The 18371-nt window shown below is 45.2% G+C and overlaps 1 protein-coding gene across 1 annotated transcript in view; it reads right to left on the bottom strand.

The window, feature by feature from the left end:
- The window catches only part of LOC138580303 (uncharacterized protein SCO4629-like), a 94294-nt gene that overhangs the window by 17885 nt on the left and 58038 nt on the right, over window positions 1-18371 (bottom strand). Inside the window, exon 4 of the mRNA XM_069650722.1 lies at window positions 12014-12166. Coding sequence (XP_069506823.1) covers window positions 12014-12166 — 153 coding nt within the window. The remainder of the gene's footprint in view (window positions 1-12013; window positions 12167-18371) is intronic.

Raw genomic sequence — 18371 nt, 5'->3', positions numbered from 1 at the left:
AACTCAGATTAATTCCCCTGAGGATGTGATCAATCCTGTATCGGCCTCCTCTATCTCCTCAGGACTATCTTTATTACCCCCACCAGAAATTGGGCAAAAAAGAAAAAGAAATCTAAAAGTGCTAAAAGAATGAACTGCTCACTTCCTCAGAGTAAAAAAAGCTCTCTCAAATGTCTTTGCTCCATCAAAGCACAGACAGAAATGTTCTTTGAAGTTTAACGCCTCAGGGTTATCAGGGTGCCGATATTACACTTTCTGGATTCACTCTAAGCTCTAAATCGGCACCCACAGAAAATCTGGCGAAACAGTCTAAGCAAAAGTTGTCTACTGGTCCCACAAAGGGAAGTACTCCATTAATAACCAAAACCAAAAGTCCTTGTGACTAGTCCCCTGGAGATAAGCCTGCTTTCTACCTATTCAGCTGGGTTCAAGGAGGATGAGGAAACACCTGTTGATCAGGCCATTACTGCCCCCGTTGAAGCTGTGGCGAGTATCCCTGAGGGGGAGGCTAGTGTTCCCTCTACTTTGGTAGTTCCTATAGCTCCAGTGGGATTGCAACCATTGGCCTCACCAGCCTTACTGGCAGAATCCCCTAAATTCTGCACTCTAGAAGATAGGAGGAGACTAGCATTTCAGCCTCTGCATCCTGGAGCTACGGAATTAAAACAATTGTATGGCCTTAAAGGCCCGAATAAGGCCTCTAATTTTAAGTTACCCCGGAAAGAAGAGGTAAAATGTCTGGAACAAGTACAGGCTTCACCTGAGGGTGGGGTGCAACTGGGGGGATGACCCATTTTATCTTTCCCTGAAATGCACCTTTAGGGTAAATGACTTTTACCCACTTAACTGGCAATATATATTGGCATTGTTTAGAGAAAGTCCCACCCTTCATTTACTAACATCTAAAGACGTAGCCCAAATCTTTTTCCTTGATTTTAGACGGTTGGATATGGTTAAAGTGGGTTTTTACTCTTTATTGATCAAAAACGTGGTCATATCAGAATCAGAAAGTCTGTTAAAACTGGGTTATCAATTGTCCGAAGATTGGGCTGAATTGTCGCAATTACCAATTGCAGACAGAGATGGTGGGTCTAAGAGTAATCCCAGGGAACCCTTGATTATTCATGTCAAACTGGATGCACATAGTGTTAAGGGGACAAGTCATTCACGTTCAGAGAAAAAAGCTGTGGCTTATGACTGGTCACATATCATAACTTCTCTCCATGAACAAAACTGTGTGCATAGGGGCTCAAATTCAACAAATTCCACAGGTTCTTATCGTGGAATACGCGTGGCTTTAACCATCTCTGTATTAATCATATGATCTGGAAATCAGCTGATCTGATCTGTTTGTAGGAAACCTTTATATTGGATATTCCTTTTGTGGGTGGGTTTTCTGGTATCCATGAACCGCTAGAAAAGGCACAATAGGTAGACCTGTTGGGGGGCTCATCAGTGCCTGGAGGGTTTCTCCATGGTCTAATATTGAAAACCTGTCACTGGGTCGTGCAGATATCATGGACACTAAAACCTCATGGTGGTACGCTGGAGTAAACTTGTGGAGGCTCTTAATAGTGCTGAATATCTATTTTAACCCTGCTGCGACAACTTTGGGGGACTTTTTACTTGGCATAACCAATCTTATTGACTCACAGTCTTTTTAATAACTCTCGGATTATCATTATGGGAGATTTCAATTCAGAGTGTTGGATGGCTATTGTTATGTGAGGGGACTTGCTCGTCTGCACTCTAGTTCATCAAGAGCTCAAGGGCTTCAATTTCAGTCAGTTTTTTACGCTTCTGACTTGATATGCCTCCTAATTATACATCGACAAATGGCCTAAATAGCAGTACCCTAGGTTATGTATTTTGCTCTAGTATTCTATTTCCTAACTTTGCCTATTTTGAAGTTGTGGCCAATGAGTGCAGTGATCACTCATGTGTCCCTACTGCAAGGTCACATGACTTGGTTCCAATTACGGTTAGACCCAGAGATCATGCAATCTTGTTGCAACCTAAAATAGCTACTTGCTTTAACATTAAAGTTGGTCAGGATTTGACTGATGTTGTCTTCTCCCCAATTCCGCCTCAGTCTTTTGGTTCTCATGTACAGACTCTGCTTTGAGGGTTCACTTCCATAAAACATCAAGATGGGTCCTTCGGAAGTGTGCCTTTAGCCTACAGAAGTTGGTTGAGGGGGTTTTAGGCACAAATTGTTGTAAAGAGACGCCTAGCATATTTTGTCCGCTCTTGCCAACAAGGACGCCTCATGTTTATGGAAAAATAAAAGGGGGCGGATGTGCAATCAAGCCTGCAGTTGAAGCCCATCTCTGGCTCAACTTGCGAATACTACTTTGGAAAATTGTATGCTGTTCTGTCCTCGGCGGTCATCTATCCGATGCAGTGTAGTAACGTCCTTAATGGGCCCCTATCATGGGAGCGAACATAGACATTGGGGGTATTGTTTTGGCTTTAAAAAGGGCTAAGTCTACCAATGCACTAGGGCCTGGCAGCCTATCCAACCTTAACTTGAAATCTGCTCTGCAGCTATGGGCAACGGTCCTCTTAGTTCCCTTTGAGAAGATCCTTGCTACTTATCAATTTCCCCATAATTGGAAGGAAAGAACAGTAGTTGTGATCTTGAAGAAGGGAGGCAGGTCGGAACCTTCGAATTACCGCCCAATCTCCCTTCGCAATGCCCCGTATAAGATCTTTTCATGATTTCTATCGCAGGCCTTTGAACGATGGGCCGAAAGCTCTGCTAGATCCTATCATAACCAGTCAGGATTCCACAAGAGAACTAGTACATCTTTGAATTGCTTTCTGATCAAGCTCCTGACTAATCAGACAATCAAGAAGAAATGTACCTTGTATCTGGCTTTCTTGGATATTGCCAAAACATTCTATTGTGTTGATCACTCCAGGCTGTGGGCGATGCTAAGAGAATGGAAGTGTGCTGAACCCCTGGTTAAAATTTTGGAACATCTACATACTCATTAGAATCAGGATTAAGATGGATCACGCTGGATCTTTCTCATGCTGGATTTATGTTGAGCGGGGTTTACGGTAGGTGTGTGTGTTGGCCCCCTTTTTGTTTAATCATTATATTGTTTGCATTGGGATAGCTCTAGCTCGTGCTGCTTCTAACCCCCCTAGAATGGGCTCTTTAAGGATGCAATATCTGCTATATGCGGATGACCTTGTCCTTAAGGACAGAACCCCAATAGGTCTCCAAAGGACCTTATAATCCATGGCTGATTATTTTGGTGATTTGGGCTTGGACATAAATGACCCAAAATCCAAGATACTTGTTATAAACCAACGCAGGACACTTGTACATAGGCCTCAGCCGGTGTGGTTCATAAATAGTTCTAGATTGGAAGTGGTCTCTGAATTTAAATATCTTGGTGTTGTTCTAAAAACAAAGAAATCTCTTGGTTTAGCAAATCAGGCTCTTAAGCTTGAAGCTATTGCAGCTGCCACAAGATTTGTGCGTTTTGGATCAGAAACTGTCATTTCTCCCTTCTACAAGTTGTGAAAATGAACAACCTAATCCTGGTTCCAAAATTGATCTATGGAGCGGAGGTGCTAGAAGCAAGGCTACTTTAGCCCAGACTTGAGTCATTCATATGAACGTGATTGCTGGCACTTCTGTTAGGCCCCTATAGTGGCCCTATGCCATATCCTGGGCCTTGTTCCGTTAGAAGAATTGATGACTTGGGGTGGAATTTTACTAGCTAGAACTATTTTGTACCCTCCTGCTTTTTCCTTTTTTGTGCACCTCAATGCTCTTTTTAGGGTGGACATTTCTCCCCTCTGAATTCTTGGATGCAAGGTGTTTTAGCCACTCTGGAAGCTAATGGTATACTGTTGGAAGATTTGCAGTATAGATCTTCCAAGGTTGAGGTGAAATCATTTGAAAATGTCTGGAGTTCTAATAGGGACTGCCTTGAGACGTATACAATCTTTTGTCACTTCTCTTGGGATATCAAATCATACAATTAAATTAAAAATCTATGAGAAGATATCCATCCAAACAAAACGGAGTGTTGGCTACGTGTTACATTAAATTTGTTGCTGACTAATGAGTCCTTGGTGCAAGGAACAGAGTGGGAAAGGAACTACTGTATGCCGCTTATTCCAGAATAGTATTGAAACTATTAAGCATGTAATCATTGAATGCCCAGCCATGGATAAACTGCTTAATTTTATCTAATTATCTATCTGTACCGAGCTGACAGCCCGCGGGCATCTGGGCGCAACATAGAAACATCACTAACATGAGAAACGAAACGTGAAATGTTTGAATTCTTTTAAATCTAGACCCTTGTTTACATGGGAAATTCTGTGGTGGAAATTTCTCTGACAGCATAATAATCAATTGTTGATTACTACCATGAATTTTGTAAAAAGCATAGAGGTAGACTCTGTAAAACTATTTTAATAGTATGACATTTTAGGAACTATATTGTATATGTGATTAGGAGGACGAATTGTGTAAATAGTACAGAGACAATTTATGCCAAATTATTTTTAGTATGGAATTTTAGGAATTGTATTATTTATTGTATCGATTGAATGTCTTTTGATGTGTGTAAAGTTTCACTTGTTGATGCTAGATCACACAAACAAATAAATAAAATAATTAATCTCTATAAAATGTACAAAATTCTTGTTGTCAGTGTGTGTTATCCCCCAAAAATGTTTCCCCTGGTATCTTACCCCTCTGCCACCCGGTCACAACCAGCTCATATATCACTTGACCTCCTGTAAAGCACCAGGCAAAGGGATTGCTCAGCTCACAGTTGTTGCTCTCATGTGCATTGCTTTTGATAGAAGCGCTTGCCCCCCTTTTCAACAAATATATTACAATGCAATACAATTAAATGGTGGATGTTGTGCGGGGGTGGACTGGCTACCAACATTATGTAGCAAAGGACTAGTTGGCTAATTGACCTAAGGACTTTATAGCGGACCTGGTTGATTTGGGACTTCATTGTTGCTTGGAGGAACTGCTCTGCTCTTCCGCACTAATAAGATCTACTTAGCCCTAGCGACCCTGTTGAAGCAACATTCGAGTGGCACGTTTATACGCAGCTCATCAAGTCGTATAACCGATAGCAATTTTCAACATGTCCGGAGAAACGCAGTATGACTTTCTAAACAGGGGAGCACCCGCATCTTTTCCGGGTTCCTAGCGGGATCACAGTCTACCCCTGAACCTACACCACAATTGCCCTAAAACGCCCACTACCCCACTCCTGACACTTATTGGGAAAAGGTTTTTTTTTTGGTCAGAGGGACAAAGTGTGCATTAAGAATCAGAACGGCTAGAGTGGCGAGTTGTTGTATGTGGGTGAAATGATCCACCAGGGACTGGGCTGGTAGGGAGGCTACGGGAAATGCCTCCCAGGGTGGATGGGGAGGGATCTCACTGGCTTGCTGGTCCCCAAGAGATGCAGTAATACACCACTAGGCCTCACACTGCATGATACTGTGATACTGGGGGTCATTACGACCCAGGCGGTAAGTACGCCAACTTTACCACCATGGTGTAAACTACGTTTACACCATGGTGGATGGCGGATTTACCGCCCCATTCCAAGGTGAGTGGGGCGGTAAATCCCCATTTCCCATTTTACCCTTCCCCATTCCCATTTTTGCCCCATAGGGCATAATAGGAGTGGGGAAGGCGCTAATTACGCCACCGTAAATTACGGTGGCGTAATTAGCACCAAGGCGGTTTAGCGCCATGGATTTTAACGGCTGCTAAAAGCAGCCGTTAAAATCGGAATCAGGCGTTAAGGGTTAACGACGGCGTTAACCCTTAACGCCTGAGTTGTAATGAGGCCCACTGGCCTGTAGAACTAAATCTCCAAGAAGCCTTGCAAAGTGTAGCCACAGTCCAGGGACTGGAGCAACAGTCAGGTCATTGTAGAAAAAATGCATTCAGCAATCCTGTAGTGTTCACGAGTCATGGAGAAGCTGTACCCGAAAGAAGCACAAGAAGGCTTGCATACTCCACATTACAGTACTCCCGGTACTGCCCAAGCCGCAGCTGAGCAGAGGAACCGCAAAACACCATGGAACTGCTCATTGCATGGATATTGGAAGACTGCATCGCAAGCCACAAACATCTTTAAAACCTTTGCTGGGCCTCATTTGTAGCACAAAATGTCTATCGGGCCAAGCTCCAGTCCAGGAAATGTAAAGGGACTTGGAAAACAGTGAAAGAAAGAGGTACGATGTTAGTTGTTTTTTGCTGCCGATTTTTGGCTGAAAAATGTAATCGCAAAATATAGGGGTGGATAAAGAGATATAAGGGTTGGTAGTAAATAACTAGAAAGGTTGGGGTTGAGGGGAAATCCCCCCATCCTGAATTATTTAAAAGAAATGAGTTTTTCAGCCAAAAATCGGCAAACGAAAACTCAGCAGAAACAAAACCTGCCGATGGAATGACATAGAACAAGGAGAGCATTACAGAGGAGGCAGACACGCTTATCCATACTCCCTTTTATTGTTGTTATTATTATTATGGTATTTATTGAGCGTTGGCCCAGCTTCAGAAGCAACGTAGCACTTTACAGAGGCACGTAGCACTTTACAGAGGCATGCCACTTTTCAGAGGTAACAACATAACATATACAGCGGGGGGTAGGATACAGAGGAGAGGTGCAGCTGTACAGGGTGGCGGGGTGGAGAGGGGCGGATGGCGTCTAGCGAGTCAGTTGGCTTGGGTTGACGTGATGGCTTAGGTGTTGAGGAGAGACTCCTTGGAAGAGGTGGGTCTCGAGTTATTTTCTGAATTGTGGAATCAAGTCTTTTGTCAACGGGGAGGAGGTTCCATAGTCTTGGGGCGTAGGCAGAGGCGACTTGTTTACTGGTCCTTTCCTTTGTGCAGCAGCGGATTTCAAGTCTGCAAGTGTCCTGGCTTCTGGTTGTGCCCTGTCCGCTGGAGATGCAAAGTTTCTCCATGAGGTAGCTGGGTGACTTGAGGGCGACTGCCTTATAGATGATGCAGCAAGACTTGAAGGTGATTTGTGCATGCAGTGGGAACCAAGGATAGATCCCTCAAACAATATACCAGGAAAGGATATACTGGCTGGGCTACAAATCCAGGCGGAAAGCAGCCCAGGGCTGGATGCCCTGGAAGGAGAGGCTGACCAGGGTGCTTGGAAAGCACTTCCCAACCCCTCAGGGAAATGGAAGACCAAAGCCTGAGGTCATCCACCAGTGACTGCAAAATAAAAAAGAGAGACAGGACCACTAGCAGGAACATGACATTAGGGTCCTTGTCAGGCAGCCGATGTAATGTAGGTAGAGGGTGTCAATTACTGCTGCTGTGAATGTTGCGAAAAATAGGGCCCGGAAAAGACATGCTGTCAATCCTAATAAAGCCAACATCTGTGAACGGCCTGTTGTGAATCCTGACCAAGTCAAAGTCTGGGAGAGATCAGCTGTAAACCCATGAGAAACCCAAGGGCTGAGAAAAGTGTGGGTTGCAAGTCTTAGGGAAAACCAGACTGACAGAGAACCGAAACCTGAAACCCAAGAGACCTTCAAACGCACGGTCAAAGCAGAGAGGCCTGGAAGCAAGACTAGAATGTGAGTAACTGCTACAAGAAACTTCTCGGCGGAACATTTCTGCTTCGATGCATTAGAGTACGGTTGGACTTTGAGGAATAGGAAACCTTTACTTTAGGCCAAAGTCTCGGCACATTTGTGTTATTATCTTTGTGTAGCCAAGAGGCTAAAGACTTGAAAAGATAAGGTGTTGGAACTTTTCATTAGCTACCACTTTACTTTGTAGCATAGGGCAACTCAAGGGGAGACGACGATGGTAATAAGTTAGGAACACTATGAGTTGAACCAGCTAAGGTGCTAGACACCTTAGGGAAAACCTTACATCGTGTTGCTATGACCTTTGCACTCTTTACTTTAGGACACTCCCTGCTGATTTTAATTCATCCAATCCCTGCTCGCCTTAAATCTCCTGGTAAAACCATTCTGTACAACCACCAAAAGTCATTGTCATGCGAGTCCCTGCTCAGCCATACCACATAGTGCCCAAGAACATAGCCTAGTTGTCCCTCTGAACTGTGACAGTTATGCTGTCTGAAATTAGGACAGTGCCAAATGGGAAATTGAAATGTTTGCCAACAGGTAAAAAGCTTCAAAGGCCAGTAGGGCAGAGTCCAAAACAATGACTGACTCTACCCCAGCCTCACATGTCCTTGAGGATAGAGGGGCACCTCGACAAGCTAGGAGGAAAGATAGTAGTTTATGCCAGTTTATCTCATTGCCCGTTTGCTAACAGTGAAACGCAAGAAGACCCCAGTGTATGGTGGCAGCGAATTCAATGCATTGCAGCTGAAAATGCTGCCTAATTACAAACATTCAAGGGCATGAAATGTGCAGAACTACTTTGATTGTGTACCCACTATGCCCTCCAGGATGCAGATACATTCTAACAGATTGAGGTTGTTCCATCACAATGAAGAGTGTGCCATTAAGACAGTGGTGCCGCGGGCACCAGAAATCTTGCATTTATGGTAAAACATTAAACCAAGGACTCAGTGGGTACGGGGAGATTTTATTGTGCGACTCCTTACTGCAGAGCTGGCCTTCCTGCACCAAGCCTGAGCACCTCATGACTCTTCGTGGTTCTTCCTGACCGGGCGCGGAAAAAGCACCAGCCTTCGACAAAAGGGCCTAGAAGATGAGCAGTACCTTACCACTGGGTTCCAAGGCAAGCTGCAATGGAGAAGACCCAAGCCACTTCTAGTTGAACTATTCACAGGTTAAAATATCCAGGTGGCCATTACTGGCATCACTTGATTCCATAATCCCACATATGGACACGGTGCTGATGGGAATTGTTTGCAGTTCAATTGCCTACATGCTGATCAAAAATCTTTCACTTCTAGGATGTCCTTCAATTTCATTAACTTTGCTTTTCTCGCTCTGCATTATTCTAAGGAAATGATACATATCCCTTCATGCCAGGTTTCTCATGCTACTAACAGCTGCAATAATAAGTGATTATGCAATGTATTCATATCCAATTTAACAACCTCAGGTTGAAAGGCTCCGTCTGCCCTGTTGGGACTCAAACCGGTCAATGCTGCATATCTATTGCAAGAGCTCCTCGCTTGCTGCGCGGCAGAGGCGTGGCTAGGGGGTCCCTGAGCGGACTATAACCCCGGGTCCTTTGGCTGTAGCCCCGGATTGAAGCTCAGGGTCAACCAACAAAAGGCTAGCTACCCCCGAGTCCCGACAGTCCCGACAATAGCATAGCCCCGGATCTTTTCCAGACCTAGCAACACCCCTGCTGCACGGTCTTGCTGCGTGGTCTCGCTGACTCAGGAATTATAAAGTAACTTTCTCTCCATTTCTTACTTCACTCCGAGACGGAGTAAATGTACAATTGGTCACATTCCTCCCTCTCTGGTTCGGAGGACATGCACAAGAGTTTACTTTCCTTCCTGCAATCCACCTGAGCTAGGAGTGGCAGCAAAGGAGTGAGAGAGAGAGAGGGGTGGGGGACAAAGAGAGGGAGAGAGAGAGGGGGGGGTATCTCCCATTCTTCCCAGTGGGCTATTGATGTGTGTTGCACCAGCAGACTGCCTAGCCATCGAGGTGATGCCCTACATAAGAAGCACAGAGGAAAAGAGAGGGGCCTTTAGACCCAGACACGAAGAGAGATGCCGGTTCAGCCGGGATGGCAGCCTCATCATCGCAATTATGTGTACGGTCAATATCGCTAAAGGAAGGTTTGTGGAAAGACAGAAGAAAGTAACTAATATAGGGAGGATTATCTGGCCCATCCCACCATGCACAGGCATTTGGAAGGGGCCCGTCAAATTGATACAACATATTCCCCAAATCCCTTTAGACATAGTAAGTTATTCTTACCACTTGGGAATTTGTGGCTTGATTGCCCTCAGAGTACAGGCCAGGTAATTTTAACTGAACCCCCACCTTTCACGATACACACTTTACTGCGTGGCCCCAGAGAACAGTAACAAAGTGTTTTTGATGGGGTTCTATGTTGCAGAGTGGAACGTCATGGCAATGCGCGTTTACTTTGAGAATTTGGTTCTGGCTTGTAGGCACTTCAGGCTCTCTAAACACTAGGAGGGGGTATGTACAAATTCCTCACATGACCACCTCCTGCTCAATGATGGGGACTAAGAAACGGTGAACAGGGGTCCTCAGCACATCACCACCAGATCCATCATTCACTTGCTCGAGGAAGTCCCAAGGCCCTTTGTCCACCCCAAAAGAGGTCCTCACAGCTAAGTTGGGGAGTTTGCGACAGGGCTACAGCCAGGAACCAGGGTTAGGGAAGAGGCAAGATACTGCCAACGACAGCATAAGGGAAGAGTATCTGGCAATCTTAAGGGTGGACCATGTGGGCCGGTCAACATTTCACTGAACCCTGATCAAGCCATTTGGGAAGTCTGGATGGCCAACATCCTGGTGGAAACTGTGGAGCTCAGCCTAGTGGTATCCAGCCACAACTGCAGTAGCGATTGCGGCCTATTAAGAAGTGCACCTAGGTCCGGAGAGTATGGCAGAATGGGTCTGTCCAGGAATCGAAGAAGAGCTAAGAAGGAAGAATAAGGACTAAAACCCATAGACTGAGAACATGAAAGACCTGTCAGGGAAAAGATGTGTCCTGTTTTGGATGGAGAAATTGACAAATCAGAAACCTTGTTGAACCAGAGACTTTGATAAGTAACAGCGATTACTTATTTTGTTAGCATTAATTCCTAGGCATATATAGCCTTTGTTAAGTTATATTTTCCCTAAGGGGTCTCGCCTTTGGCTAAGGAGACGGGGTGCTGAAGGACAAAGGAGTTGGGAAGCAGGCAACTAAATTTGGCCTACAGTGGAATTCCCTCAAACAAGTTTATTTTCTTTCCCCTTCTGAGTCGCTTATGTTGTTCCCACTTGGATTCATGACACAGGTCAGCCTGTTCCAAGAAGCTGGCATGTAGGCCAAAAAGGGGTTGCAAATAAAGGATGAAAAAAGCCCCCCCCCTAGAGGAAAAGGGAGGAGGTGCTCAAAGGAGAGAACATTCAGTGAGAAAGGTTGGAAAGCAGCAGTGAAGGGCCATGAGAAGGAAACAGAACATATGGAAAGTAATGGCTGGGTGTGGAATGGCTTTAAGACATCAGCAGGTATATCTGCTGCCAGGAGGATGGCAGTGGTAGCGATGTGAAAACAGATAAACCGATCTTAAATAAAACAGCCTATATTCAAGAATCGCGAGTGTGGCTGTCCCTTAGCGCTGTCCTTTCCACAGGATCCACAGTGCAGACCGCAGAGGGAACTTTCCGCTCGCCCCTCAGCTTCTTCGTCACAAACTCTTGCGCTCCAGTGCTTTTGTGATTCTTACTGGATGCTTCAAAGGAATGTGTCCAGGAGTAGAAGAGTGAACCCTAGCAGAAGCAGCCACATGACACAGGGGACATCCTGCCTCCAGGTCGGCTCAACTTCACCTGCCGGACACTGATTATGACGGAACACCCAGCCTCTCCCTCTCTGTTAGTTTGGTCACCCGAGCAGCACCCATTAACTCTTCCACTCTGGATAGCATTCAGACAAAGCACCCCGGCTCCACCTTCTGTCCACTTCCATACGGGAGGGATGGGAGGATAGCTCAGGGGCAACGTGCTCGCCCTGGAAGCAAGACGACACGGAGCAACACAGGTTCGATCCCCAGGTCAGTGCGTAGAAACCTCTGGTTATTAAGCGTGTTATAAATAACCTATCATATCATATCATAACATACACTAAATAGCACATTGGAGAACAAGATTTTTCCTTTTTTCGATTCTTTTAATTTTTTTTAGAAACAAATAAAAGGGAAGAGAACAATTGTAGTCGAGCATAATATTTATAGAATACTTTAGTTGGGGGAGGGGATATATATAGCTCAAACCCAGTATAAAGTGACAAGTCTCAGCAAATATGTCTGTAACTAATCAAGTTATCGCTTCTTACCTGGGATGTTGCGCTCATTAAGCACTTGCCATGAAAACCGTATATTCTCCCCCGTATTGGACGCCTTTTTCTCCAACAGAATCCTGTCTTCAGGAACTCCCATCTTTATCGCAATACGAGCAAACACTTCTGCCTCTGTTTGGTCCCACACTCCTGTAAATGTATTAGGGCAAGGGCAGGGAGAGGTAAATAAAAAAATAAGTAAACGAAGCACCCGGAAGAGGAAGTTATATCTGCCCAGTTAACTGAAACATAGTTTGCTGGACATGTCCAGAGAGAGAGGGGGAGCTAAAGTCTGATTGAACAACTGCAGGTGCCAGTGCAGCAAGAGCTTGAGAAGGCTCAAGTCTGCCGCATTGGGATACGCAATGTTAAATGAATAATGGACTGAAAGAACATTAGACAGACGAGGCCATTAATGGCAGAACACCTTCATCTGAGCTAAACACACGAGTAGGAATATTGGAATGGGAGAGCAACCATATTGGACCTGAAACGCAGCCCCTTTGGCATGCCAGACCTATTTCTAACTTGATTGAATTGAATAAAGGAAGGTTACCCTTGCACTGGTGACGCCCGATCCAGGCGAGGAGCATTGCCCCGTGCATGGGTGTGCAAGATAGGGCTTTGTTAATACAGTATCATATGCCTAGCACATATTCTTGTTTGACACAACAAGGATGTCTAGGCACGGCATAGAAGTACTTTGTCGGAAATAGACCAACATTCAATTTATCAAGGATCAAGGGGGTACACTGAAAAGAGAGAACAAAATGCCCAAAGTTATGGGGGTCCGGTGTTGGCACAGACATCTATTCCGGACAAGTACTTGCTTATTTGCTGGGTCCGATTCTTAGTTGAAAAACATCCAAATCAATAAACTCGTGGTATGAGCAGGCTTTCGGGCACGCAAGCGTACAGACTCTTGCTGCGTCTCTGGTACCAAAGTATTGATTGTTTCTCTTTAGAGTATGCATTTATCTGGTATTGTGGCCCAGAAAACCTGGGAATTCAGCAGAATAGATTCCTTCGTGCAATTACACTCCCTTGTGCACATTATGTTTAACGTTTATTATGCTGTCAATTAAATCTCTCCTTTGGCCCAGCTCTGTGATCTACATATCGTGGAAAATAAAAGAGTAATGGCATTATTAAGTGAGACCCATGGGCATTCTGGGAGGCCACCAGCAGCCCGGCCAGGAAGGTAAATCCAGCTGGGAAGGAACATGTTCACCTATCCCTCAGCACGCTGAGCATTGTGAACGCTTTTACACTCACAAGAATACCACAAAAACAGAAGACCTCTGCCCCCGGCTGCCTGCAGGGCAGTGTCAGCAGCACAGGGATTCATGTCATTGCTGCCCTTTTCTTAATATTAGCCATTTCGATGGAAGACATTTTCTCAACAGAATAAATGATTGAGCTCTGCCTGGACTCGAACAAATCTCTGCACCGATCTGAACACCATTCACCTTGATGCAGTGAGCCATCAGTGCTGCCTGGGAGACAGCCTATGCAGATGCAGATAAGCAAAGTTTACAGTGAGGAACATATAAGGGAGGTACTCTACAGAGTCTCACAAGCCCTTTGGTTAGGCTAATGTGAGCTTTTTAATTGCCTGGTCTCTGTTGACACTGCCCGTAGTTTGAGAGGGAAGGGGAGGGCAGTGACCACACACAGGGATGCAGCCCTAAACCAACACTAGAGCAGTTCTGGCGCCTTTGGTGGAGCCAGTCCAGTGGGCGAATGCCCGAACTTAACAATGCTCAATACGCCCCTGGTGAGATCCATACACCCCTTATGACAGATTAAACAAACCTGTAGCTAACTCAAAAACGGTGTTCCCCCTCCTATCCCCACCGCATCCCTGTAGGAAGGCATGGTATCACAAGTATGACACTGACACAATGGATACAATTTGTAAAACCTTTATTGAAAATGTTGGGATTGAAGAAACTCCTATTTTGCCCTATAACTAAGATGGGAGGAGTCTCGACCATCAAACGATAAACAAAACAATCATAGTGGAGTCTGTCAAATCAAGATGGCCTATGCAAAAAAAAAAAATGAATGCCTGCCCTATCTCTTGTACAAAAAGTATAAAATGGAGAAATGTATTCAAAGGAAAAATCAGTGTTCAAAAGAATGAATGTAGTTGAACCAGCTCTCCTCCTCACGTTAAACCTCATGGAGTAAAGCTGTCCTTCTTTGCAGGATGACACACTCTGGCTCAGTTTCTGACACTCAAAGCATTTCCAAACCGTGGATTGAGGCCCGCATGGCCTTCCACATTAAAGTCTCTTTCTTGACTTTCAAAATTGTATTCCAACGTAAAGTTCACAAAGGTCCCCCTCTGCCGGGCTCAGACCTTACAGCACACAGATCAGTAAAGTTCACAAAGGTCCCCCTCTGTCGGGCTCAGTTCTCTCACGTCACAGTTCAACACAAACTTCCCGGGGGCTTCCTTCCCCAAGGTTATTGTTCTTTGGGTTTACCTCCATCAGGCTGTCGGTTGTTGAAGATTTTCGAATGTGTGTGGCTCTCTTTACAGACCACCGCAGGACCACTTTGACTCAAAGTTCACGTTTACTCGCGATTAATAGCTTTATAGCTGCAAACAATGTACCTTTTCGAATGGGCTGCTTTCTTTCCCCGGACAACTCTGTTATTTATCACTGATCTCACAGCTGCCGTTTACTTCAAAGTTCATTCACGGCTCTGCCTTTCTTTGCATCTCATCCACACACGTGCAGCCTTCACTTGTGATATAATGTTGCTACTTCATTCGCTTTAACACACATCGGTCTGTCAGGTTGCTTGCCAACTCACCGTCTGTGAGCGCTTCATTCTTGCTTTGCTATTTCAAATTCACGATTCAAGGTTAGTATCACAGGCTTGGTCTCGCCTCCCCAACTCTGCTGTTCACCCAGGAGGGTCGCTGGCATCCTTTAAACACAATGCGATCTTCACTTGTGGGATCTGGCCTTCTCCACACGTCTTTCGAGGTCTGTCTGAGGCAATGACCTCCAGTAGGGAATCCTTGGGGTTTTCGGCCCACTGCTCTCGTCCCTTGGTCCGTTGCTCTGTTGCAGTAGGTGTGCCTTTGTCCCGGAAGTTCTTCTCGTACTTGTGTTCCACCTTGCTCAGAGTGTGTCGTTAGGTGTTGCCTTTTATTCGTGTTAGGAGAGCTAACTGGTATCAGGTGTATGCACTTAGTGTAAAGTGCTTGACCTTGCTTGACCGGATTAACTGCACATGTCCAGTACAATGTGAGAGAGTTAGTCCAGTTACTCTTAGTCACCCTCTTCCTCAGCCCAGTGTCTGTGTAAAAAGGGGGAGGGTGGGGGGGGCCAGACTTCGGAAAATCCTACAAAATAGGATCAAGTAGATGAACAAAAAAGGGGGGGGATACTGCATCTCACCATCGGCTGTCTCGCACCCACTCCCTGAAGACCCCTCTCCCAGTTGATCCTCCTGCACTAGTCCACCCCCAGGAAATGGATCCAAAAGCGAATGCCATATCCTGGCCACCTAGATGACTAGACCATGAGGACTAGCGGGTGAGACAACCTTTGGTTTCTCACAATCCCACACTAGAGGTCTTGACATAGATAATAAATTATGACACAAAAGTAATGTCTGGGCAAAGGGAAATTTGGGCCTGGACCATACATACACATTTGCTGAACCAGAAATAGGTTTTCGAGTGAAGTGCCAGTGCCAGGGGAAATACTCATTATTTTACAATCAACTGTACATACCACATGGATCCAAGAAAGAGAATACTCCCCCGTGGATACTACAAGGAAGGGCATGATGAGAAGGGAGTGAAATGCATTTCACTTCCTCTCCCTGCATTCCAATCACTAGAAATACGTGCTCGCTGAAAGGATTAAGCAAGCTTAGATCATTCGCTCATAAAAAATGAGAAATACAAAATATATCTTCACAGGGATTCAGCTACACTATGTCCTTAACTGTCGCTCTGCCACAACTTGTGAGGAAGCCTCCTGCCGCAGACCAGGACGGAAAACTCATCAAAAGAATTTCCACAGAATTCATTCATGGAGTTTTGAATCTCATGTACGCAAGACTCCCATCGGAAACCCTGATCCACCACAAAGCCACCCCCGGTGACATTGACTCAACAACCAGTTCACAGATCTTTAATGCCAAGAAGAAGTGTAATGAAACTGGCACATGCACAAAAGGGTGGAGATGGAGCTACTGACTCCGCCACCATGAAGGTACTTTTGTATTCTCTTAGTTTCAGATTCTGTACCTCCTTTCCAACCTGTTGGGCCATTGACACGGAAAGAGGAGAGAGCGTACACGGAAAGAGGAGAGAGCGTATACCAGCCTGCTTCAAGAAAATAGATGAAGCAGAACATCACGCACACAAGAAGTATCCGTATTCAAGAAACGCCCAGAGAACAGCGCTTACAAAACATACGGCTAGTAGCTCACATGGCCGCCCTGCAAATCTCAAAGACGAGCACGTGCCGTTGGAAAGATACAGCTGCTGCCTTGGATGTGATGGAAGGCCCATGTGGCTCTAGGGAACAAGACCATGCCACCTGCATGTTTTTGAGATGCAAGAACCGATCCATCTGTCAAGAGCGGCCTTGGCCAGCTGGAGTCCAGATGAAATGCCACTAACTAAAATATTGTCTGACCTGCAATTGCGTCTTGTCTTGAAGACCTAGCGCCATATCCAAACTGCGCAAAGCCTCTTTTACTGGTGAATTAGGCGGTACAACAGGTAAACAGATTTAGTTCAAATGGAAATCAAGCAAAGGTTCATGAATGGAGAACCTGTGCTATATGCCCTCTCTGCATAATGAGTAAGGCGTCCCCACGTGCTAGGTGGTCAACTTCACAGGAAGCCGTAGCCTCGAAAGCATTTCTCATGCAGGAATCCAGAATACAATAAAAATCCCACTCGGGGAGATTTTTAACAAGTAGATTAAGATTATGCAAATCATTCAAGTGGTATTTGATGCAGGCCTCGCAAACTCTTAAGAATGTCACTAGTCCTGCAGGTCGAGTTAATTCTTTTTCTAAATCAACCTAATATAAATGCATTCGCCCCTTTTTTTACTGGTGACAAAAACTTTACAAGTGCTTTCTGTGAAATGGTGCATGGCACCATAGGCACTCTTCAACGCTGCCAGCCAGAGAACAACCAGGCACAGTGACATTTTTATTTGGCATTTCCTGCATGCAAGGTTTGTCTGCATCACATGTCAAATAAAAGTTTTAATCATAACTACTCGCCAGAAAGGTTGAGCACCATATGTATGGTACTCGACCTTCATAAAATCTCCTAGACCATGCAAGGGGACCAGGATCGTTCGCGAGCCCTGTGATGGTTTCATTCTGCAAGGAGAAAACATTCCAAGCCCTCATCAAACGGGCACGAATAGCCAACTGATGTTTGCATGACTCATTCCTGATGCCAGTGTGGGCCAAACAGGATATATGGCATATTATAGTCTATGGGTATAGTTGATGGGTTGACATTGGGGCCCAGAGCCCAAAAAAAAGCACATCCACGTGTTTTTTGTACGGGCTACTGGTTGAACACTTTTTGGCGTAAGACCCAATTTGAATGTGAGGAGCCAAATGTTGGGCAACCCTTGATACTTTGTGTGTCATCCATGCCATTCTTATCACTTAGAACTCATCTCAAAAGGTACAAAGTGCATGCCTGGATGTCAAGAGTAAAAACCTGGACAGCACATTCTTGAGTCAGTAGCAAGAGGGAAACCACACGCAGTGAGTGCCGCGTGGACCTGTTCTTTCTTGTTTACTCGCCGCCTTCGGACTTAGCTCTTATCCCGACAGTCCTTCTAGCTGGTCTCCGATATACTAGGGCCCACTTCATGCATAAGGAGTTCCCTCTGTTCCACCGCTTCACCAGCTGGCTACCCACGATCCACATTATGCAGAGAAAAGAGCCAGAGGAAGATGGGGATGCACACTCATTATGCCACCATTAACTATCCTACTCCCCCTGTCACTGCTATGCAAAGAAAATGTTTTCTGTAGTTATTTATCATTTGCTTCTTTGCATTTTATTTACATCATTTTGCATACGCCACACGACTTTTTGATGTAGGCTCTCCCCATGTTAGTTTTCTTCAAACCAGGAGTTTTATGTTATGTATGAGATAACTTTTACAATACCGTTAATCTGCGAAACGCATGTCAGACTTTCTTTTTGAACCCCAATGAATAAACCCAAACTGCTTCTACTCCCCACGTGTGCATGAGAAGTACCTTACCCAGTCTTTCAGCCCAAGTAACTGCAGCACAAATGCACCCAAAAATCCACTCCTCTCCCTCAAGAAATGTG

Source organism: Ambystoma mexicanum, chromosome 3p, assembly GCF_040938575.1.
Source record: "Ambystoma mexicanum isolate Mex_15411 chromosome 3p, UKY_AmexF1_1, whole genome shotgun sequence".
NCBI classification, from domain to species: Eukaryota; Metazoa; Chordata; class Amphibia; order Caudata; family Ambystomatidae; genus Ambystoma; species Ambystoma mexicanum.
Note: the sequence above shows the minus strand (reverse complement) of the source record. Positions and strands in the feature narration are given on the sequence as shown.